Below are 26506 nucleotides of genomic sequence, written 5' to 3' on the forward strand. Positions count from 1 at the left end.
TATACACCCAACCTAGGGCCATTTGTGGCTAATGAAGACCATGTTTTATCCCCATTTCATGATCTGCCTATATCGGCTGCTGAATAAAAGACATAAAGAGGGCTGAACGTTAATATAAAGCCTCCATAACTTCATATTAATTGCAGAATAGTCCAAATAATGATATGACACACCGAAGCTTGAAACTATGTATCTTGTAAAGATACTTACCTTGTTACTGTAAGTTTGTCTCCATTTTTTTCCATTGTGGCAATAGGCTTCTCTGGGTCAGTTCCTGCTCTCACATCATAAACACTGACTTCAGGTTCAATTCTAAACTGGCCTGAAAGAAGTAGTAGGGTAGACTCATATGAGCAGACTGACATGGAACACACTTGTATTTTTAATAGATATTCTAAGATGCTTTTTTTTTTTTTTAAGCCAAATCCGTAGCATTCAACCAAAGCTAAACCATATTTTTGCATGTCTCACTTTTCAAAGACAACTGAATTACTTCAATACAGAGCAAACTTCTTAATGACATAACATGCTGCTTCTTGAGTAGCATAGACATAACCATGAACAATTGGGAAGGTACAATATTAAGTGTGTTCCCTCATAGGATAAGATATATCACTGATCTAAAAATCTCTTACTTACTAATCATCTGTTCCAACATAGATAGAAAAAAATATTTTTACTGATTCAATAAGTTCCTTTTCTCCTGGAACATATCAAATCACTGCTGCCAGACTGTAAAACCTTATAGCAAATAACTGAATTTAAGTTTTCAAAGCAGTGGAATCAGCTCTGAAGAACTAACAGATAAAGAACTTCTGCCTCAACCTAGTTCTGCCATTGTTCAATGATGTTTGGTATCTCAATGCTGTGACCAAGAGCCACAAGGAACAGGTCAAATAATACCTGCAAGTACACCTATCATATGAATATAATGTGTTAAATGATAATGTGTTATTATGGGCCTCTTTGTCCAGAATTATCAGTATGGTATGCTTTAGCATTAATTGTTCTTTCGCCAATGTGCCTGTTCATTACAGTTCCTAAGGAACTATTCTACAGTGTATTATAAAGACCCTTAGCAAGTTTGAAAACAGAGTGTAAAATACATGCAGTGGACATGTTCCATGAAACTTGCCAAGCAGTCATAACAACATATCCCTGCTATATAAGTGCTATTTTCTTGCACTTGGCACCCTGCACTATGGTTTGCACCCAAAGGTATTGGTGTACTGCATTTGCTCTAAACATTGTATTCATAAGGAATGGAAGGAGAGTAGCACCAGATGGGTCCTAAATTTAACTCTAGCACTTGTGGATGTGGAATTAGTAAATTATATTATATAATTTATTATAATCTTCCATGTTAAATTAACTGATAGACTGTTTCTGGACTTTGTCATTACAGTTCTGAATCAGCTTTTTTTCCATAAACATTTGTTTTTAGAGTTGCCATTGAACAGGATATATATAGTAAATAATGGGCCACTTATTGTAAAATATAAGGATATTATAAGCCACTGAGGCGTTCCATAACCATATAAAGGGCCTGTCCCAGGTCATAGAACTCTGACATCACTTCTAATAGCCTCATTTTTTAGAACAAGGGTACATTATTTATTATAATACTCAAGTATCAGTGAGTTAAGGTGGCCATACACGGGCCGATAAAAGCTGCCGACAGACCAAGTCGGCAGCTTATTGGCCCGTGTATGGGGGCCCCCGACGGGCTTCCCCGATCGAGATCTGGCCGAAAGTCGGCCAGATCTCGATCGGATGGGGTTAAAAATCCCGTCGGATCGCGGCCGCATCTGTTCGTTGATGCGGCCCCGCGATCCGACCGCCCGTTTGGCGAACGCTAGGATCCGATCGTTGGGCCCTAGGGCCCACGATCGGATCAGCCCGAGATTGCCCACCTCAAGGTGGGCATATCGGAGGGAGATCCGCTCGTTTGGCGACATCGCCAAACGAGCGGATCTATCCGTGTATGGCCACCTTTAAGTGACATTGCATCACTAAGCTCAGAATTTAACCAATGACATCACTAAGCACTGTTTATAAGGATACGATTTACTGGATATTCATGGTTCTGGTGGATTATATATATATATATATATATTTATACACTCTCAAATGAACCAGCAACACAGGGATATTTTTGAAAAGTAGAAAGTGTATTTAGTGAAGCATGTTCCAGCCAACGTAACGTTTCGGTCCCTACCGGGACCTTTCTCAAGGCAACAATACCCTAAACAACATGTGATATATATAGCCAATGAACCATAGGCAATTAGAGAATGACATCACATTCATAGCATTAATGTGATTGGTGCAAGGTATAAAGTGACAATGTGCAATACTCTTATATAAAAATTCATAAATAAATAAAGTGACATTGTCTCAAAAAAGTGACAGTTACTAAAAGACACCAATCAAGTAAAAAATGCTCATCATGATAAGAATACTTTGTTCAGTGTGATAAGTTACTTATTAAAAACAAGTTACAAAAATCCATGTAAAAAAATCCAAGTTAGCCACAACTGTATTCTTTAGTGCTGACCCAATCCGAGGGACCCACTGATACCTCTTCTATCACCTGTCTATTACATCTATTTAAATTTTCAATCATAACAAACATTACTAGGTGGCATGTTTTAATGACTATCATACCATGCATAACCCACATCATTATTAATCAAGATGCATAACAAATGACAAGCCTAAAAGTAAGAAGCATGGGGGGTACCCTCAAGCAACTGTACTATCCCAAACACTTGTATGTTTTATGTCCCAATTCATGCACGATTACTTCGGTAAAAAACAATTCAAATGTAGGGCATTATTCAAGCCACGGGGGGATACACATTCCAGTTCAAATGTCCAGAACGCCTCCCTCTGTAATAATAATCTATCCACATCACCACCCCTTGGTAAATCCGGTACACAATCTATGGGCATACATTTGAATGATGAAGCCGGATGTTTGGCTTGTAACCAGTGCTGTGCCACTGGCTGCTTTGAAATGTCCTGCTTAGTTTCCTTCCTTGGATTAGGATCCAGCGCAGCCCTAATGGTTGCACGGTGCATACTAATACGTTCCCTTAATTGTCTATTAGTTTTTCCACAGTACAGGAGTCCGCATGGGCACTTAATTATATACACAACGTTCCGTGAAGTGCAAGTAAGTCTATGCCTGATGTGGTATGTTTTGCCACTGTGTGGATGATTGAACTTTTCCCCTGTAATTAGAGTGTTACACATGACACAACTTCCACATTTAAACGAACCCAGTCTTTGGGCCAGTTGCCGATTACTGCTGTATTTGCTTACCGGATCCGTGGGGACAGTAACTCCTTTAAGTTCTTGTTCCTCCTGTATCCAAATTGGACTCTTTTCCTATTGATTGCGGTAAGCTCCACGTCAGTTTTGATAATCGGCCAGTGCTGTAACACAGAATCCCTGATCAATGGGGTACGAGTATCGTATGTGGTCGTATAAATCATTGTATCCTCATTTCGCTCATATCTCTTAGTGGTATTAGCATCACCCTTAATGATAGTATCTCGATCAAGAGACATAGCCCACTGTTTCACCTCATCAACCAGTTTCCCTGGGTATCCCCTCTCAAGGAATTTCCGTGCCATTTCATTTATGGCCCTAACCCTCTCATGTTCGTCACTGGTTATACGTACCACGCGCATCATCTGGGATTTCGGGAGTGAGTGTAATAAATGCTTGGGGTGACTACTGGTATAGTGCAACAAACTATTTCTATCAGTAGCCTTATGGTAAATCTTGGTCTGGAGCTTGTTTGATGACTTATCCTTGTATACGGATACATCCAAAAATTGTATACTGTCTGTATTACTATGCATTGTGAACCGTATGCTTGTGGGTAATTGATTCAAGCTTTCAACAAATCCAACCAAGTCATCCTCCGATCCAAACCATAAGAAAAATAAATCGTCAATGTAGCGCCTATAGTAGTCCCCAAACTGTCGAAAAAGGGGGTGACTCAGTATAAACTTCGTTTCGTACATATGCATATACGAGTTTGCGTATGAGGGCGCCACATTGGACCCCATCGCGGTCCCCGAGAGCTGTAAATAAAATTGCCTCTCGAACTTAAAGTAATTTTTGTGCAATATAAAATCCAATAGGGAAATAACAAACTCAATCGGTGGACCCTTGTACAAGATATTCCCACTCATTAACTCCCTGGCTGCCTCAATTCCCGCTGTGTGCGGTATACACGTGTACAGGCTATGTACATCCATAGTGACGAACAGAAAATTTGGGTTATCAAGGTTTACACTATCCACAACCCGTAAGAAATCAGCTGTGTCCTGTAAGAAAAGCCAGTCTCACGTATCAAAGGTTGTAGTAACATGTCCACATATCTTGCCACTTTTTCAGTTAGAGAACCCACTGCCGAAATTATCGGTCTCCCAGGTGGCCGTAGAAGATTTTTGTGGATTTTTGGCAATGTATATATAACAGGTCTTACCGGAAATTCAACGTATAATCCATCTCTCAGGTCACAGGTAATCCATCCACTCAGACATGCTTCATCCAGTATTTTCTTAAGTTGCAGCTGAAACGTATTAGTAGGATCAAATATTAACTTTTGGTAACACATAGAGTCCGACAATTGCCCAAGCAGTTCAGATCTATAGTACTGGTAATCAAGGACCACTACTGCTCCACCCTTATCGGCCGGTTTTATTATAATGTCTGATCTTTCTTGTAGTGCCTTTAGTACTATGCGCTCCTCCTTAGTGAAGTTGCCCCTATGCTGTATTGCATCCGGAGCCTGTAAAACTGTATCAGTTATCATGCGTGAATATGTGCGTAGCGAGGTATTATGGGTACCAGGGTCAAAGTCACTATGGGATTTAAACATCGTGCCCGCATCTCCCCCATATCTCACTGTGGATGTATTATGTTTAAAGTACTCCTTCAATCGCAAAGAGCGTGCAAATTTATAATTGTCCACTACATATCTGAATTTATGAGGTTTCACTGTTGGCACAAACGACAAACCCCGTGATAGAACGCTTACCTCTCCTTGTGTTAGTTGATACCCAGAGAGGTTGATCACTGCTTGCTCTAGTTGGCCTTCGCTCCCCGGCGCGGGGGTCTCCCACGCACCCTGCCTCTTGTGGTGCTTTCTACCACCACGTCTGGGTCTGGCCTGTCTGTCATTTCCGCGGTTTGTTCGTTGCCTAAAAAACACTTTTCCTGCGAGCATGCGGCAGCGTTCGCGTCCTCCTCTGACTCACCGCTGCTGGATGAGTACCCCAGCGGTCTGCGTGCCCTGCGTGACGTCATCGCTCTGCGCCTCGGTCCACCCGGTCTCCCTCCATGGCGCCAGCGGTAAACGTAATTATCTTTGTAATCCTGCTGCACACGTAGAAACTTGGAGCGTTTAAAGGCAAGTATTTCATTTTTGTACTGCGATGTCTGTTCCTGTAGTTTTCTCATCCAGTCCGTCTCCTTGTCACTCTTGAGCGTATCCACATTATGGCTCTCAAACTGCATTATCTCTCCCCTGATAGACTTTAGCTCTCTTCCTGTTTCATCAATCACTAGAAGCATTAATTCATAGGAGCATCTATTCAATGCAGCACACCATCTATTGCAGAAATCCACACTGTTCCTTCCTATAGTCGGTACATTATTGACTCGAAAGCCCCGTGGAATCCTCCTTTCTCTATAGAATTCAGAGAGAGAGACACCGTGTAGGTTTAATTCAGTTTCTTTTTTACGTAAGCGCAGTAATTCATGATAGACCTCCTTAACTCCCAACTCTCCAAACGTATCCTGGAAGGTTTCTGTGAACAAGATTTTATCCACTTCATCTGTGGTGTATGGTTTATACATATTGCTGTCTTGAGTCATTTTCCTCTAATAAAGGTAAACTGGCATCAATTGAATCAAAAATTGAAAAAATCAAAAAAAGGCAGGTGCTCACCAAGTCGTATTATTATAGTATTTGGATGGGTGGCACACCGCTTCTCAACTTCACCCAGTTGCACGGTTAAAGTGTCACATATGCACTCTCAAATGAACCAGCAACACAGGGATATTTTTCAAAAGTAGAAAGTGTATTTAGTGAAGCATGTTCCAGCCAACGTAACGTTTCGGTCCCTACCGGGACCTTTCTCAAGGCAACCGATACGTTACGTTGGCTGGAACATGCTTCAATATGTATAAACCATACACCACAGATGAAGTGGATAAAATCTTGTTCACAGAAACCTTCCAGGATACGTTTGGAGAGTTGGGAGTTAAGGAGGTCTATCATGAATTACTGCGCTTACGTAAAAAAGAAACTGAATTAAACCTACACGGTGTCTCTCTCTCTGAATTCTATAGAGAAAGGAGGATTCCACGGGGCTTTCGAGTCAATAATGTACCGACTATAGGAAGGAACAGTGTGGATTTCTGCAATAGATGGTGTGCTGCATTGAATAGATGCTCCTATGAATTAATGCTTCTAGTGATTGATGAAACAGGAAGAGAGCTAAAGTCTATCAGGGGAGAGATAATGCAGTTTGAGAGCCATAATGTGGATACGCTCAAGAGTGACAAGGAGACGGACTGGATGAGAAAACTACAGGAACAGACATCGCAGTACAAAAATGAAATACTTGCCTTTAAACGCTCCAAGTTTCTACGTGTGCAGCAGGATTACAAAGATAATTACGTTTACCGCTGGCGCCATGGAGGGAGACCGGGTGGACCGAGGCGCAGAGCGATGACGTCACGCAGGGCACGCAGACCGCTGGGGTACGCATCCAGCAGCGGTGAGTCAGAGGAGGACGCGAACGCTGCCGCATGCTCGCAGGAAAAGTGTTTTTTAGGCAACGAACAAACCGCGGAAAGGACAGACAGGCCAGACCCAGACGTGGTGGTAGAAAGCACCACAAGAGGCAGGGTGCGTGGGAGACCCCCGCGCCGGGGAGCGAAGGCCAACTAGAGCAAGCAGTGATCAACCTCTCTGGGTATCAACTAACACAAGGAGAGGTAAGCGTTCTATCACGGGGTTTGTCGTTTGTGCCAACAGTGAAACCTCATAAATTCAGATATGTAGTGGACAATTATAAATTTGCACGCTCTTTGCGATTGAAGGAGTACTTTAAACATAATACATCCACAGTGAGATATGGGGGAGATGCGGGCACGATGTTTAAATCCCATAGTGACTTTGACCCTGGTACCCATAATACCTCGCTACGCACATATTCACGCATGATAACTGATACAGTTTTACAGGCTCCGGATGCAATACAGCATAGGGGCAACTTCACTAAGGAGGAGCGCATAGTACTAAAGGCACTACAAGAAAGATCAGACATTATAATAAAACCGGCCGATAAGGGTGGAGCAGTAGTGGTCCTTGATTACCAGTACTATAGATCTGAACTGCTTGGGCAATTGTCGGACTCTATGTGTTACCAAAAGTTAATATTTGATCCTACTAATACGTTTCAGCTGCAATTTAAGAAAATACTGGATGAAGCATGTCTGAGTGGATGGATTACCTGTGACCTGAGAGATGGATTATACGTTGAATTTCCGGTAAGACCTGTTATATATACATTGCCAAAAATCCACAAAAATCTTCTACGGCCACCTGGGAGACCGATAATTTCGGCAGTGGGTTCTCTAACTGAAAAAGTGGCAAGATATGTGGACATGTTACTACAACCTTTGATACGTGAGACTGGCTTTTCTTACAGGACACAGCTGATTTCTTACGGGTTGTGGATAGTGTAAACCTTGATAACCCAAATTTTCTGTTCGTCACTATGGATGTACATAGCCTGTACACGTGTATACCGCACACAGCGGGAATTGAGGCAGCCAGGGAGTTAATGAGTGGGAATATCTTGTACAAGGGTCCACCGATTGAGTTTGTTATTTCCCTATTGGATTTTATATTGCACAAAAATTACTTTAAGTTCGAGAGGCAATTTTATTTACAGCTCTCGGGGACCGCGATGGGGTCCAATGTGGCGCCCTCATACGCAAACTCGTATATGCATATGTACGAAACGAAGTTTATACTGAGTCACCCCCTTTTTCGACAGTTTGGGGGCTACTATAGGCGCTACATTGACGATTTATTTTTCTTATGGTTTGGATTGGAGGATGACTTGGTTGGATTTGTTGAAAGCTTGAATCAATTACCCACAAGCATACGGTTCACAATGCATAGTAATACAGACAGTATACAATTTTTGGATGTATCCGTATACAAGGATAAGTCATCAAACAAGCTCCAGACCAAGATTTACCATAAGGCTACTGATAGAAATAGTTTGTTGCACTATACCAGTAGTCACCCCAAGCATTTATTACACTCACTCCCGAAATCCCAGATGATGCGCGTGGTACGTATAACCAGTGACGAACATGAGAGGGTTAGGGCCATAAATGAAATGGCACGGAAATTCCTTGAGAGGGGATACCCAGGGAAACTGGTTGATGAGGTGAAACAGTGGGCTATGTCTCTTGATCGAGATACTATCATTAAGGGTGATGCTAATACCACTAAGAGATATGAGCGAAATGAGGATACAATGATTTATACGACCACATACGATACTCGTACCCCATTGATCAGGGATTCTGTGTTACAGCACTGGCCGATTATCAAAACTGACGTGGAGCTTACCGCAATCAATAGGAAAAGAGTCCAATTTGGATACAGGAGGAACAAGAACTTAAAGGAGTTACTGTCCCCCACGGATCCGGTAAGCAAATACAGCAGTAATCGGCAACTGGCCCAAAGACTGGGTTCGTTTAAATGTGGAAGTTGTGTCATGTGTAACACTCTAATTACAGGGGAAAAGTTCAATCATCCACACAGTGGCAAAACATACCACATCAGGCATAGACTTACTTGCACTTCACGGAACGTTGTGTATATAATTAAGTGCCCATGCGGACTCCTGTACTGTGGAAAAACTAATAGACAATTAAGGGAACGTATTAGTATGCACCGTGCAACCATTAGGGCTGCGCTGGATCCTAATCCAAGGAAGGAAACTAAGCAGGACATTTCAAAGCAGCCAGTGGCACAGCACTGGTTACAAGCCAAACATCCGGCTTCATCATTCAAATGTATGCCCATAGATTGTGTACCGGATTTACCAAGGGGTGGTGATGTGGATAGATTATTATTACAGAGGGAGGCGTTCTGGACATTTGAACTGGAATGTGTATCCGCCCGTGGCTTGAATTATGCCCTACATTTGAATTGTTTTTTACCGAAGTAATCGTGCATGAATTGGGACATAAAACATACAAGTGTTTGGGATAGTACAGTTGCTTGAGGGTACCCCCCATGCTTCTTACTTTTAGGCTTGTCATTTGTTATGCATCTTGATTAATAATGATGTGGGTTATGCATGGTATGATTACCATTAAAACATGCCACCTAGTAATGTTTGTTATGATTGAAAATTTAAATAGATGTAATAGACAGGTGATAGAAGAGGTATCAGTGGGTCCCTCGGATTGGGTCAGCACTAAAGAATACAGTTGTGGCTAACTTGGATTTTTTTACATGGATTTTTGTAACTTGTTTTTAATAAGTAACTTATCACACTGCACAAAGTATTCTTATCATGATGAGCATTTTTTACTTGATTGGTGTCTTTTAGTAACTGTCACTTTTTTGAGACAATGTCACTTTATTTATTTATGAATTTTTATATAAGAGTATTGCACATTGTCACTTTATACCTTGCACCAATCACATTAATGCCATGAATGTGATGTCATTCTCTAATTGCCTATGGTTCATTGGCTATATATATCACATGTTGTTTAGGGTATGGTTGCCTTGAGAAAGGTCCCGGTAGGGACCGAAACGTTACGTTGGCTGGAACATGCTTCACTAAATACACTTTCTACTTTTGAAAAATATCCCTATGTTGCTGGTTCATTTGAGAGTGCATATGTGATACTTTAACCGTGCAACTGGGTGAAGTTGAGAAGCGGTGTGCCACCCATCCAAATACTATATATATTTATATTTATATATATATATATATATATATATATATATATATATATATATATATATAAAACCACATATTCACGGAACCAGCACTCCCATATAAAACTTCAATTATTTATTGTGTTGTACTAATGTGCAATGTTTCGGTCCTTGTTAGGACCTTTCTCAAGGAGAAGTTTTAAATGGGAGTGCTGGTTGCGTGAGTGTGATATTTTAACCGTGCACCCCGGCTATACATGCCAAAATAACGGTTGCCTTGGAGTGTGGATACTCACTGGACATATAGTACCCCCTGTTGCAGAATATGAGGCTATTAAAAGTCCCCTCAGAGTTCCTTCAGCCTTGTGTTTTTATATGGTCATGGTACGCCTCCGTAATTTATAATATCCTTATATTTTACAAGAGGGGGTACTTTATTTACTGTATAAATATATATTTAATGTCTGACAATAACACAGAGCATTTGTCATACACACTGATCATTCTAGATAAAACTAGAAACTTAGTCTGCTACTTTATGGGAAATGCATTTTGAAGAGAAGACCTTTGCAAGCAACACGTACCAATTAACCCATGAGTGGCAGCCGAGAACTTGGTTTCATTTGGAATGTAAAGTCCAAGAAAATCAACATTAACTGGATGCTTCTTCCAGGCCCGATGAAGAACCACTAAGAGCTTCATGTTTTCATTAACTGTAATTGTGACATTGCTGTTCTTCTTCACCGATACAAGGAATCTTAAACATTTATAATGAGTAAAATCCATTAGCAATAGCAGCATTTCCTAAATTCAAAAAAAAATCTCTCTCTGATTTCTCTCATAAATAAGAAGATTTCTGACTGTTCCCTTTTTGCTGAAGTGCCCATATCATGGTGACAGAATACAAATGCACATAAACTTTTTATAATACAGGTATATACTCAAACCTTCTTTTTTGGCTACATAAATGTGAACTGTTGTAGCTATTAAGATATACCCAGACTGCAATGGAAGTTATGTATGTCCGTTTCACATAGAAGTTTCATTATTTTCATATGTTTTTTTAAGTTATTGAATATTTCTTGCTCTTCATCAACATTTTTTTCAGCTCAAAATAACATAATGCTGCTGTTTGGCATTCAGCCTCATTGGATTATGCTGAAGTTAGTCACACTAGGGAAACCACTAAATAACACAAAGAGCCCTATTACTGATTAGTAAATGACACAGGATGTTGTAAAAGTCACATCATGTCAAAAACAATTATCTATTGAAATAAGACTTGTGTTAGCATTACATAGACAATATGAATTTTTTTGGAAACCTACCCATTTTGGTCCATACTGATTGATTCTGACCATGACATCATTCTGCTGTAGAATGCATCTTTAACTATTATTTTCTCAGGACTAATTTCAATCTTCATGTTTTGTTCCTTGAAATACATTCCAATTGTCCCGAAGTAAGTGTTCAGTTTGCCAGATTTGGCCTTTTTGGCAGCAATAATTTTCCCATTCACTGCTATGCCTACATGGTACAGAGACAAAATACTGATTATGTACATCTATATCATAACTGTAACATTAGGATGAAGGAATAACGTTTAATATCTCTTTGGACAGTTATTTACTACCCTAATTTTCTTTTATACTTGATTTTTAAACACCTTTCCTTGAGTCCCTGACACTTTTTTTATCTATTGTGCAATATGATTTTAATATGCTGACTACATATAGACAATATAATTTTTGTAGGCTATAAAAGAGACACATCACAAGGTTCCACGTGTTTGTATAGAAACCCTCTTGGATTAAACAGAAAGTCTAGATTACTGATGACTATGGCTGGAAGAGGATATATATACAGTGAAACCTAAATTTTTCCCTTGTTTTTTTTTTTGTGGACCCAACAATATACAATGCGTAATAAATCTCTCTGATTTTACATTTTCCTGGATTTAACATTAGAGATGTCGCGAACTGTTCGCCGGCGAACTTGTTCGCGCGAACATCGGGTGTTCGCGCTCGCCGGAAGTTCGCGAACGTCGCGCGACGTTCGCCATTTTGGGTTCGCCATTGTTGGCGCTTTTTTTTGCCCTCTCACCCCAGACCAGCAGGTACATGGCAGCCAATCAGGAAGCTCTCCCCTGGACCACTCCCCTTCCCTATAAAAACCGAAGCCCTGCAGCGTTTTTTCACTCTGCCTGTGTGTGCTGAAGAGATAGTGTAGGGAGAGAGCTGCTGCCTGTTAGTGATTTCAGGGACAGTTGAAAGTTTGCTGGCTAGTAATCGTTTTGATACTGCTCTGTTATTGGAGGGACAGAAGTCTGCAGGGGTTTGAGGGACATTTAAGCTTAGGTAGCTTTGCTGGCTAGTAATCTACCTTCTACTGCAGTGCTCTGTATGTAGCTGCAGTGGGCAGCTGTCCTGCTTCTGATCTCATCTGCTGACTGCTGCAATAGCAATAGTCCTTGTAAGGACTGCTTTTATTTATTTTTTTGTTGTTTTACTACTACTACTACTACTACTACTACTACTACTACTATAAGAGCCCAGTGCTATTAGTCTAGCAGTGTTGGGGAGTGGGACTGGTGTGCTAATCTGCTGCTCCTAGTAGTTCAGCAGCACCAACTTTAATTTTTTTTTTTAATATTCATTCTTTTTTTATTTAACTTTTTTTTATTTTACTATCGCTGTAGTAGTGTATAAGTTGACCTTTTAGGCATTATTTGCCCTGTAGGCATTTTTTGCCCAGTGTGTTATTCAACCAACTGCTATCTAGCTGTGTGCCCGTGTTCACATTCTGTCTAAATATCCATAATATTACCGTCTCCAGAAAAAACACCGGAGTGACTTTTTTCAAGCAGCCATAATAAATTTTACGTAATCCGTATCCATCGCTGTAGTAGTGTATAAGTTGACCTTTTAGGCATTATTTGCCCTGTAGGCATTTTTTGCCCAGTGTGTTATTCAACCAACTGCTATCTAGCTGTGTGCCCGTGTTCACATTCTGTCTAAATATCCATAATATTACCGTCTCCAGAAAAAACACCGGAGTGACTTTTTTCAAGCAGCCATAATAAATTTTACGTAATCCGTATCCATCGCTGTAGTAGTGTATAAGTTGACCTTTTAGGCATTATTTGCCCTGTAGGCATTTTTTGCCCAGTGTGTTATTCAACCAACTGTTATCTAGCTGTGTGACCGTGTTCACATTCTGTCTAAATATCCATAATATTACCGTCTCCAGAAAAAACACCGGAGTGACTTTTTTCAAGCAGCCATAATAAATTTTACGTAATCCGTATCCATCGCTGTAGTAGTGTATAAGTTGACCTTTTAGGCATTATTTGCCCTGTAGGCATTTTTTGCCCAGTGTGTTATTCAACCAACTGTTATCTAGCTGTGTGACCGTGTTCACATTCTGTCTAAATATCCATAATATTACCGTCTCCAGAAAAAACACCGGAGTGACTTTTTTCAAGCAGCCATAATAAATTTTACGTAATCCGTATCCATCGCTGTAGTAGTGTATAAGTTGACCTTTTAGGCATTATTTGCCCTGTAGGCATTTTTTGCCCAGTGTGTTATTCAACCAACTGCTATCTAGCTGTGTGCCCGTGTTCACATTCTGTCTAAATATCCATAATATTACCGTCTCCAGAAAAAACACCGGAGTGACTTTTTTCAAGCAGCCATAATAAATTTTACGTAATCCGTATCCATCGCTGTAGTAGTGTATAAGTTGACCTTTTAGGCATTATTTGCCCTGTAGGCATTTTTTGCCCAGTGTGTTATTCAACCAACTGTTATCTAGCTGTGTGACCGTGTTCACATTCTGTCTAAATATCCATAATATTACCGTCTCCAGAAAAAACACCGGAGTGACTTTTTTCAAGCAGCCATAATAAATTTTACGTAATCCGTATCCATCGCTGTAGTAGTGTATAAGTTGACCTTTTAGGCATTATTTGCCCTGTAGGCATTTTTTGCCCAGTGTGTTATTCAACCAACTGTTATCTAGCTGTGTGACCGTGTTCACATTCTGTCTAAATATCCATAATATTACCGTCTCCAGAAAAAACACCGGAGTGACTTTTTTTCAAGCAGCATTCTTATATTTTACGTAATCCGTATCCACCGCTGTGTATACGTTGACCTTGTAGGCATTATTTGCCCTGTAGGCATTTTTTGCCCAGTGTGTTATTCAACCAACTGCTATCTAGCTGTGTGCCCGTGTTCACATTCTGTCTAAATATCCATAATATTACCGTCTCCAGAAAAAACACCGGAGTGACTTTTTTTCAAGCAGCATTCTTATATTTTACGTAATCCGTATCCACCGCTGTGTATACGTTGACCTTGTAGGCATTATTTGCCCTGTAGGCATTTTTTGCCCAGTGTGTTATTCAACCAACTGCTATCTAGCTGTGTGCCCGTGTTCACATTCTGTCTAAATATCCATAATATTACCGTCTCCAGAAAAAACACCGGAGTGACTTTTTTTCAAGCAGCATTCTTATATTTTACGTAATCCGTATCCACCGCTGTGTATACGTTGACCTTGTAGGCATTATTTGCCCTGTAGGCATTTTTTGCCCAGTGTGTTATTCAACCAACTGCTATCTAGCTGTGTGCCCGTGTTCACATTCTGTCTAAATATCCATAATATTACCGTCTCCAGAAAAAACACCGGAGTGACTTTTTTTCAAGCAGCATTCTTATATTTTACGTAATCCGTATCCACCGCTGTGTATACGTTGACCTTGTAGGCATTATTTGCCCTGTAGGCATTTTTTGCCCAGTGTGTTATTCAACCAACTGCTATCTAGCTGTGTGCCCGTGTTCACATTCTGTCTAAATATCCATAATATTACCGTCTCCAGAAAAAACACCGGAGTGACTTTTTTTCAAGCAGCATTCTTATATTTTACGTAATCCGTATCCACCGCTGTGTATACGTTGACCTTTTAGGCATTATTTGCCCTGTAGGCATTTTTTGCCCAGTGTGTTATTCAACCAACTGCTATCTAGCTGTGTGCCCGTGTTCACATTCTGTCTAAATATCCATAATATTACCGTCTCCAGAAAAAACACCGGAGTGACTTTTTTTCAAGCAGCATTCTTATATTTTACGTAATCCGTATCCACCGCTGTGTATACGTTGACCTTGTAGGCATTATTTGCCCTGTAGGCATTTTTTGCCCAGTGTGTTATTCAACCAACTGCTATCTAGCTGTGTGCCCGTGTTCACATTCTGTCTAAATATCCATAATATTACCGTCTCCAGAAAAAACACCGGAGTGACTTTTTTTCAAGCAGCATTCTTATATTTTACGTAATCCGTATCCACCGCTGTGTATACGTTGACCTTGTAGGCATTATTTGCCCTGTAGGCATTTTTTGCCCAGTGTGTTATTCAACCAACTGCTATCTAGCTGTGTGCCCGTGTTCACATTCTGTCTAAATATCCATAATATTACCGTCTCCAGAAAAAACACCGGAGTGACTTTTTTTCAAGCAGCATTCTTATATTTTACGTAATCCGTATCCACCGCTGTGTATACGTTGACCTTTTAGGCATTATTTGCCCTGTAGGCATTTTTTGCCCAGTGTGTTATTCAACCAACTGCTATCTAGCTGTGTGACCGTGTTCACATTCTGTCTAAATATCCATAATATTACCGTCTCCAGAAAAAACACCGGAGTGACTTTTTTTCAAGCAGCATTCTTATATTTTACGTAATCCGTATCCACCGCTGTGTATACGTTGACCTTTTAGGCATTATTTGCCCTGTAGGCATTTTTTGCCCAGTGTGTTATTCAACCAACTGCTATCTAGCTGTGTGACCGTGTTCACATTCTGTCTAAATATCCATAATATTACCGTCTCCAGAAAAAACACCGGAGTGACTTTTTTTCAAGCAGCATTCTTATATTTTACGTAATCCGTATCCACCGCTGTGTATACGTTGACCTTTTAGGCATTATTTGCCCTGTAGGCATTTTTTGCCCAGTGTGTTATTCAACCAACTGCTATCTAGCTGTGTGCCCGTGTTCACATTCTGTCTAAATATCCATAATATTACCGTCTCCAGAAAAAACACCGGAGTGACTTTTTTTCAAGCAGCATTCTTATATTTTACGTAATCCGTATCCACCGCTGTGTATACGTTGACCTTTTAGGCATTATTTGCCCTGTAGGCATTTTTTGCCCAGTGTGTTATTCAACCAACTGCTATCTAGCTGTGTGCCCGTGTTCACATTCTGTCTAAATATCCATAATATTACCGTCTCCAGAAAAAACACCGGAGTGACTTTTTTTCAAGCAGCATTCTTATATTTTACGTAATCCGTATCCACCGCTGTGTATACGTTGACCTTGTAGGCATTATTTGCACAGTGTTTTCTTCAAACCGCCATCTAGCTGTGTGAGCTTGTTCACATTTTGTCTAAATATTGATAATATTATCGTCTCTAGAAAAACCACTTGAGTTACTTTTTTTCAAGCAGCATTCATATATTTTACGTAATCCGTATCCACCGCTGTGTATACGTTGACCTTGTAGGCATTATTTGCACACTGTTTTCTTCAAACTGCCATCTAGCTGTGTGTATTATCGTTTCCAGAAAAACCAACTGAGTTTTTGTTGTTGTTGTTTTTTTAAAAATAATGCCAGGCAAAGGCAGGCCGCCACGCAGAGGCCGTGCTAGGGGCCGTGCTGCTATGCAATCCTGTGGCCCTAGCAAATTGCCCAGTTTTAAAAAGCCAATGACCCTGAACTCCCAAAATGCTGAAGAGGTAGTTGACTGGCTTACACAGCACACCCCATCCTCTACCGTTTCTAACTTTACCACAACATCCTCCTCATCCTCCACTGCTATGGCCACCCCACGTAACACTTCCTCCACCACCGGTGCCCCTTCTTCACTGGGGTCAGAGGAGTTATTTTCCCATGAGTTTCTTGAACTGAGTAATGCGCAACCATTATTGCCAGAAGAAGATGAAGGAGATGAGGACCTTACACCAGATTTAATTCTGGCAGAGAACACGATAGAGATGGACATAATGAGTGATGAGGAGGAGGTCCCCGCTGCTGCTTCCTTCTGTGATGTGTCAGAAGAAATTGATGCATCTGAGGAGAATGATGATGAGGAGATTGATGTTTTGTGGGTGCCTAGTAGAAGAGAGCAAGAGGAGGGTAGTTCAGATGGAGAGACGGAGAGTCAGAGAGGCAGTAGGAGAATAAGACCTAGAAGAAGCAGGGAGGACAGCCCGCAGGGATCAGTAGGGCAACAACATGTATCGGCACCTGTGTTCAGCCGGCCAACGCACCCGCCATTGCCGCCAATACCGCCAACTCCGCCAACTTCTACTGTTACCGCCAGATCGCACACTTCCAAAAAGTCAGCAGTGTGGGATTTTTTTAATGTGTGTGCCTCTGACAAAAGCATTGTAATTTGCAATGAGTGCAGTCAGAAACTGAGCCTTGGTAAGCCCAACAGCCACATAGGTACAACTTCTATGCGAAGGCACATGAGCGGCAAGCACAAAGCACTTTGGGAGCAACACCTCAAAGGCAACAGGCAAACTAAAAGCCACACTCCTTCTGGTCCAGCATCTTACTGCTCTACCTCTGCTCTCCTTGACCCGTCTGAACCACCCTCCACTCCGCCTTCCACCTTGACCACCTGTTCCCATTCCCAGTCATCTGCCACCAGCCAAGTTTCTGTGAAGGCCATGTTTGAGCGTAAGAAGCCAATGTCTGACTGTCACCCCCTTGCGCGGCGTCTGACAGCTGGCTTGTCTGCACTCTTAGCCCGCCAGCTTTTACCATACCAGCTGGTGGACTCTGAGGCCTTCCGCAAATTTGTAGCAATTGGGACACCGCAGTGGAAGGTACCCAGCCGCAATTTTTTTTCTAAAAAGGGAATACCACACCTGTACCAACATGTGCAGAGCCAAGTTACCGCATCTCTGTCACTTAGTGTTGGGCCAAAGGTCCATATGACTACTGACGCATGGTCCTCCAAGCATGGTCAGGGCAGGTATGTCACCTACACTGCCCACTGGGTGAACTTGGTAATGGCTGGGAAGCAGGGAATGGGTAGCTCAACAACAACAGTGGAGTTGGTGTCACCGCCACGGATTGCACGCGGTTCTGCCACCACCTCTACTCCTCCATCGCTCTCTACCTCGTCTTCTTCTTCTTCTTCTTACTCTGCTGCTGGGTCCTCCTTCTCCTCCTCCACACCTGTGCACCCCCAGCTCCCCCTAGGCTATTCGACGTGCCAGGTACGCCGTTGTCACGCTGTCTTGGGGATGACGTGCCTGGAAAGCAAAAACCATACCGGATCTGTACTCCTGTCATCTCTGCAGTCACAGGCCGATCGGTGGCTGACCCCACACCAACTGCAGATCGGAAAAGTGGTGTGTGACAATGGAAGCAATCTGTTGGCAGCGTTGAGACTAGGCAATTTAACACATGTGCCCTGCATGGCACATGTGTTAAATTTAATAGTCCAACGTTTTGTCTCCAAGTACCCAGGATTCCAGGACGTTCTCACCCAGTCCAGAAAGGTGTCGGCCCATTTCAGGCGTTCCTACACAGCCATGGCACGCCTTGCTGACATTCAGCAGCGCTACAACATGCCAGTCAGGCGTTTGATTTCTGACAGCCAGACTCGCTGGAATTCAACGCTCCTTATGTTGGAACGTCTGCTGCAACAACAAAGGGCCGTCAACGAGTACCTTTTTGAACTGGGTGGTAGGACTGGATCTGCACAGCTGGGGATTTTTTTCCCCCGTTACTGGGTGCTTATGCGCGATGCCTGCAGGCTCATGCGACCTTTTGAAGAGGTGACAAATATGGTCAGTCGCACCGAAGGCACCATCAGCGACCTAATACCCTTCGCTTTATTCCTGGAGCGTGCCGTGCGACGAGTGACAGATGAGGCTGTAGACCAGCGTGACGAGGAGCTGGAAGCGCACGATTTCTGGTCGGAATCACCAGAACGAACCCAGGCACCTGCTGCAACGCAGGGAGAGGTGCCAGAAGTGGAGTCAGAGGAGGAAGGTGGCTTTGTGGAGGAGGAGGAGGAGGACCAACAGGAGCAGGCTTCCCAGGGGGCTAGTGGTGACCTTTTGGGGACCCCTGGTCTTGTACGTGGCTGGGGGGAGGAGACCGTGGATGATGCAGTCCTTGATAATGAGGAAGCGGAGATGGATAGCTCTGCATCCAACCTTGTGAGAATGGGGTCTTTCATGCTGTCATGCCTGTTGAAGGACCCCGTATCAAGAGGCTTAAGGAGAAGGACCTGTACTGGGTCGCAACGCTACTAGACCCTCGGTACAAGCATAAAGTGTCAGAAATGTTACCAACATACCACAAGTCCGAAAAGATGCGGCATTTACAAACCAGCCTGCAAAACATGTTGTACAATGCTTTTAAGGGTGATGTCACTTCAGGAACTCATCAACATTCCAGGGGCAGAGGTGCCAGTAATCCTGCCACGAGCACACCTGCAAGGACAAAGCCCTTTGGCCAGTCTGTAACGTCAGACATGCAAATGTTTTTCTGTCCAAGGCAGCGCCACAACCCTTCTGGATCCACCCTCAAAGAACGCCTCGACCGGCAGGTAGCGGACTACCTGGCATTAACTGCAGATATCGACACTCTGAGGAGCGATGAACCCCTGGACTACTGGGTGCGCAGGCTTGATCTGTGGCCAGAGCTGTCACAATTTGCCATGAACCTCTTGTCTTGCCCAGCCTCAAGTGTGCTCTCAGAAAGGACCTTCAGTGCAGCAGGAGGGATTGTAACTGAGAAGAGAACTCGCCTAGGTCACAAAAGTGTCGATTACCTGACCTTTATTAAAATGAATGAGGGGTGGATCTCGGAGGGTTACTGCACGCCGGAAGACTTGTTCTGACTTCTATGCAGCTGTCCTTCTCTTCAAGCCTCATGACTCCACACACAGCTGTCCTTTAGCGTCCTCCTCCCTCCGCCACCGTTACAAACTAGGGTGCAAACCCTACTGGTTTAATTTTTTCTGGCCTCTGTGCTTCAGTGGCTGCAACCAAAAAAACTGGGCAAACAATGTCTACAAGGTCAACGTATGGCGAAAAATGACTATTTTCAGCATTTATATGGCATATTTTTTCTGGCAACTGTGCTTCAGTGGCTGCGTCCAAAAAAATGCATATTTTCTGCATTTATATGGCATAATTTTTCTGGCCTCTGTGCTTCAGTGGCTGCAACCAAAAAAATGCATATTTTCTGCATTTATATGGCATAATTTTTCTGGCCTCTGTGCTTCAGTGGCTGCAACCAAAAAAATTTATATTTTCTGCATTTATATGGCATAATTTTTCTGTCAACTGTGCTTCAGTGGCTGCGACCAAAAAAATGCATATTTTCTGCATTTATATGACATAATTTTTCTGTCAACTGTGCTTCAGTGGCTGCAACCAAAAAAATTTATATTTTCTGCATTTATATGGCATATTTTTTCTGGCAACTGTGCTTCAGTGGCTGCAACCAAAAAAATTTATATTTTCTGCATTTATATGGCATAATTTTTCTGTCAACTGTGCTTCAGTGGCTGCGACCAAAAAAATGCATATTTTCTGCATTTATATGACATAATTTTTCTGGCCTCTGTGCTTCAGTGGCTGCAACCAAAAAAATTTATATTTTCTGCATTTATATGGCATAATTTTTCTGTCAACTGTGCTTCAGTGGCTGCGACCAAAAAAATGCATATTTTCTGCATTTATATGGCATATTTTTTATGGCCTCTGTGCTTCAGTGTCTGCGACAAAAAAAATGTATATTGTTAGCATTTATATGGCATATTTTTCCTGGCCTCTGTGCTGCAGTGGCTGCGACAAAAAAAAATAATATTGTTTGCATTTATATGGCATATTTTTTCTGGCCTCTGTGCTGCAGTGGCTGCGACAAAAAAAAATTAATATTGTTTGCATTTATATGGCATATTTTTTCTGGCCTCTGTGCTGCAGTGGCTGCCACAAAAAAAAATTAATATTTTCAGCATTTATATGGCATATTGTTTCTGGACTTCTGGTTCAGTGGCTGCGACAAAAAAAACATAATTTTTCAGGAAAGTACACATGCCTAATTTTTCAGGGTTCTGCAACAGTGGCAAAATCGCATCTTTTATGGTCACCGCAGGTGATCAATAAAGTAGACCAAAACTGGGCCCACACTGCAGAATCTGTGTTTTTTGGTTCACTTCACTGTACATTGAATTACCTCTGCCTGACCGTGCACGTGCGCACAAGCACGGTGACTGCTAAACACACCACTACAGAAATATTGCCACCAACAGGACGAACATCCTGGAGGTGACAAGCAACTAGTAATTAAAAACTATTATTTGCTCACTTGACGGTATCATTCATTAAAGCTCTTTGCGTCTTTTTGCGTTGCAGTAAGCACCGCGTTTCGTCTTTGCGTGTGAACAGGCTGTAACTTTTACACGACTTGATTGGCATGTAGACGCCGGACGTTTTAAAGCATTTTATTACACAGGTTTAGAAATGTAGTGTGATTTCTGCCCTTTACAGCACAAAACGCAGCGCTGTGTCAACAATGGATTTTTTAGAAACATTTTTGCCCATGATCCCCCTCTGGCATGCCACTGTCCAGGTCGTTGCACCCTTTAAACAACTTTAAAATCATTTTTCTGGCCAGAAATGTCTTTTCTAGATGTTAAAGTTCGCCTTCCCATTGAAGTCTATGGGGTTCGCGAACCGTTCGCGAACCGCTCGCATTTTTGCGCAAGTTCGCGAATATGTTCGCGAACTTTTTTTCCGACGTTCGCTACATCCCTATTTAACATCGGAAAATGTGGGTTTACTGTATATTCAATTGTATTCCTGGAAAATAAATAAATTTCCCATCTATGCATGTAGCTAAAGATCTGTAACGTTGCCTTTGTAATTACGCTGTATAAAATCCAAATAAACAAATTACAGAGCAGAATGTATCTATGCATATTGCTTACCTTGTTCAGGATCTGACACTAAGTTCAGGATACTTCCAGGCTGATTGTCAATATTAAAGCAGACATTAATTTGACTTGTTGGCAAGTTTATGATGAAGTGTGGATCGTCATCAACTGGGACAAAAAAAATCCCATGTTAAATATATATAAAAGCTTTAAATGTAAACACTTTTAACAAGTTTCAACTTTTGCAAAAGTATTACACGTCCGCGTAAGACCTCTTTTTTTAGAAGTGATATACATTCAATTAACAACATTAGTTATGGCATTGATTGTCTGAGTTTTTTGGTTGAAGCCCCAATTGGGCAAAGAGGAGCTCACCTTGAATTTTAGCCATCCAGCTTTCTAACTGAGCACTCAGAAATACTGTATCTAGTAGAGCAAATAGACATTGTCTCCAAATTTCACTTGCTTTGATTTCTATTCCCTTTTTTTTTCACAAAAAATGTAGAGAAATTTGTAAAATATTTGTATTTTTTCAGATCATTAAGCAATTTTTCCATTCATACTTTTTATATTATAATAACTTTCTTGGCATTTGTGACAGAGCGAAACAGAGTTTAATCAGGGTTTCAAAAAGCTCTAATAACACTTAAATTCAACCTTTAATTAATGGACCTCCTACAGTCCTGCAGGCTGAGCTCTGCCATTGGTCCAGTTGTCCCCAGTCTGTGTCAACTTCCTTGCCTTTAAGTGGTCTCATCTTGTGCAAGTTCCTTGCTCCACTCTTGGATTTAATGTTACTTCTCTGTTTCATTTTCCTGAACCTGTTACCAAGTTTTGCTTTAAATTCTATTTCAGTCCCTTCCTACTTGTTTTTCTGCCTCACAGTGGCAGCAGTTGAGCAATGTTGGGCTAGGTCAACCCTGAATCTGTGTAGACTGTTAATGTTTTTACTCATAAGGATGTATGCACAAGAAGGTTACTAAAAAAATATTAGTATTATAACAGTCACTTTAATATAGTGCTTGGAGAGTTTAGAACAGTTCCAACTTCATTCTATTGTATCTTAACTGTCATTTTGATTGAGCCATCCCAATCACTGAGATGACCTACAGTTAAATGGCCAGTTGAGTGTGTATCTTTTTAATTCCTTTAAATGGTGCAGAGATGTTAGAATAAAATGTTGCTTATTACAAACCAATTATAAAAAAATAATACAATTAATGCTCAATGACTGTTTCATGAATTTCACAGTGTTTTTTCCCCCACCAAATGAAATGAAACAAGACTGCTCATTATAGCTGCTAATATTAAGGGGCCGATTCACAAAGGGTCGAATATCGAGGGTTAATTAACCCTCGATATTCAACTGGGAATTAAAATCCTTCGACTTCGAATATCGAAGTCGAAGGATTTTAGTGCAAATAGTGCGATCGAACGATCAAAGGATTATTCCTTCGATCGAACGATAAAATCCTGTGAATCGAACGATTCAAAGGATTTTAATCCAACGATCAAAGGAATATCCTTCGATCAAAAAAACTTAGAAAAGCCTATGGGGACCTTCCCCATAGGCTAACATTGAGTTCAGTAGCTTTTAGATGGCGAACTAGGGGGTCGAAGTTTTTTCTTAAAGAGACAGTACTTCGACTATCGAATGGTCGAACGATTTTTAGTTCGAACAGTTTGATTCGAAGTCGTAGTCGAAGGTCGTAGTAGCCCATTCGATGGTCGAAGTAGCCCAAAAAACACTTCGAAATTCGAAGTTTTTTTACTTCGAATCCTTCACTCGAAGTTAGTGAATCAGCCCTAAGTATAACATACCTGCAGGGGGTTACAAGTAAGATAACACCTTTAAAATGTTTGGTATAAAAACAGACATTTTCCTTTTACAAAATATAAACAGAAAAAAATGTTCACATGAATCAAGCAGCCTTATGTAAATAATAACAAGTTTAAAAAAATGTTCATTATCTTACCTAATTTTGGTATCATAACATCAGGGGGTGCTGTTTTTGATTGTTGAGCTCCTGTCTCTGGTGTTGGTTGAGGTAGATTTGGGGGTACCCTGGCGTTCACAACCAATGCTGTTTAAATAAAAGATTTAAAAATGTTATTTTCAACATGTAAGCAACCATATTAAAAAAGAAAAAGCTTAATATATAAATATATATTTTGAATATTCTTTAACCATGCCATGGGTCATATCTATTAATATTTTAGAATTCAAACTGGGAAATCTTGAGGGAATTCCCACAATGCTAACTACTGTATGTAAATTTTTCCTTCTTGGCCTTTTTAAAGTTTGTCATAAATGATTTGACTGCTTGGAGCAGTAAATTTGCAATATGTTTCAATTGGGTGTTAGTGAGCGTTTGAGAGTTTGTAAGCACCCCAAAATAATGCAGTGCTTGTCTATGCGGCAATTACCATATTAGTAGTATGGGTACATATTATTTGTAAATTTTTTGGGTTTGAGCGGTAACTATAGTCTTAAGATATCATAAATCTTTCTCTTTTTTTCAGAAGTTTGTATAATTTGTTTTTGTACTTATCTAATTTGTTGAACAATTCGTACAGATGCTATAAGTTTCTTGCTATACATTAAATGATATAGTGGTACAATTTGGTCCTTTTTGGCAAATTTCCTGACAGTCACTTTGGTTCAGTAGTTTTCTTGTGAAATGTTCTCTAATTGTGGTTTCCCCACACAACCACACTCTAAGCAGTATTCCCATTGGATAGAAGTAAGTTGCTTAGGACTAAAAATCCTTTCACCTAATAAATCTTAACTGGTTGGAGCAAATGATCTGACCCTTGGCAATTCACCTTGTAACCAGCCGACTTCTGGCAAACTGTGAACATGTGATTCATGGCTGTATCCTCACCAGTAAATGATAAACATTATTAGTATTTTGTGCTAACACTAGATGGGAATAAATCATCAACAAAAAGTCAAGTATTTTACATAATAAAACGACAGAGGCATCATAAAACACTTTTTGACAAAATAAAAATTAACAAAAAGGAAGTTTTCCTAATTATTTCCCCATAATTGTAGGTGATTTAAATAGAATACGGGGAAGGAATTACCCCTGCTCCCTTTATGGTAGAAATACCTGCTTATAGAGCACTGGTATTCACAGTGCTTAATAAAATTCCATGCAGGTTTTGTAGACAATGCTCTGGTACCAGAACTATAGAATAGTGGCCGGCCCATGGTGCAAAATAAAGAATATAAAAGTATTGCATTTACATTGGTTTCATAATAGTAGGCACTGCACAAATGTCATTGATTATGATCAGGTATAGCTTGAATTTGCTACTCTCATGTGTGTGCTTGCAGTACAACAAAAATAATGTCACGCTTGATGCCTTTTGCTCCAGTCCACTTCCCCAGAGGCACAATCTATCCCACAAATGTCATTTCTTATGGCATATAATTCACCAGCATATTTTCCTCACTTCAAATGTATGCTGTGAAAATAACAACAATGTACAAATGGCAGCAATTTTCCCACAATACACAGAGTAAATATTCCCAAATGCCCCATAATGTGTTGTAATTTGTGCACTAAATTAAAAATCAAAACTGACTTTGACAGCATCCTCCTTTGGGATCTCTAGGTGAATCAGCCAGCATCCTTTCATTTCCATTTTCACTTTCAATCAGTAGGGAGGTGAAGGGTGTCACAAAGTGATGATCAATAGACAGTTGAAGGATAGTCTGGGTAATGTTCCTTTTGGCAGCTGAAGTAGTTGCTAAATTCCTGCAGGGAGTAAATTCTCACATCATGCTATGTTATATGTGTATCATTTCATTCACATGATAAAACTGGCGACTACATTCGGACACACGTCTATAAAGTTCAACCTTTTAACATTTTTCAACCTGGCTAACTGATCCAGAGAAAGGCAAAAAAAACCCCATATGAAGCCTCTCCAATTTGCCTCCGATGGGGAAAAAATTAATTCTTGACTCCAAAATGGCAATCTGACTAGTCCCTGGATCAACTTGTACTATGAGCTATGTTCCATAACCCTGTATTCCCTCCATTGCTAAAAAGCCATCCAACCCCTTCTTAAAGCTATCTAATGTATCAGTACAACTGATTCAGTTGAAGTCCCCTTCTCTTCCTAGAGTTCACATTCATCATTTTAGTCGTCTCACATGTTTTGACAGATACCCAGGCAATTTTTCACCTGTCTGTACATTTTGAAATTTGAATAGAATATATTTCAGTTATGGTTTGATCTTATTGCAAAAATAGCTTGTCAAGCCAGCTGCCATTTGGTCATTGTAAACTATAACCCCCAGAGCCCACAATCAGTTGAATGGATTTGGGGTTAAATGGGTTTTTCACCTTTGTGTTACAGAGAGTGATATTCTGAGAAAATTTGCAGTTGGTTTTCATTTTTTTATCATTTGTGGTTGTGGTGCTTCACAATTTGCTGGTTTCTAGGGTACAAATTGCCATACAATTACAATACATTTGTACCCTTTTTTAGATGGAGTCATTTGAAA

General features: G+C 40.9%; 1 protein-coding gene across 1 annotated transcript in view; it reads right to left on the reverse strand.

The window, feature by feature from the left end:
- itih2.L (inter-alpha-trypsin inhibitor heavy chain 2 L homeolog) overlaps window positions 1–26506 on the reverse strand; it is a 47031-nt gene that overhangs the window by 1644 nt on the left and 18881 nt on the right. Inside the window, exons 15-20 of the mRNA XM_018252746.2 lie at window positions 25579–25751; window positions 23961–24068; window positions 22039–22152; window positions 11338–11536; window positions 10594–10766; window positions 211–322 (exon numbers count right to left, since the gene is read on the reverse strand). Of these exons, the coding sequence (XP_018108235.1) occupies window positions 211–322; window positions 10594–10766; window positions 11338–11536; window positions 22039–22152; window positions 23961–24068; window positions 25579–25751 (879 nt within the window). The remainder of the gene's footprint in view (window positions 1–210; window positions 323–10593; window positions 10767–11337; window positions 11537–22038; window positions 22153–23960; window positions 24069–25578; window positions 25752–26506) is intronic.

This window comes from Xenopus laevis, chromosome 3L, assembly GCF_017654675.1.
Source record: "Xenopus laevis strain J_2021 chromosome 3L, Xenopus_laevis_v10.1, whole genome shotgun sequence".
Lineage (NCBI taxonomy): Eukaryota > Metazoa > Chordata > Amphibia > Anura > Pipidae > Xenopus > Xenopus laevis.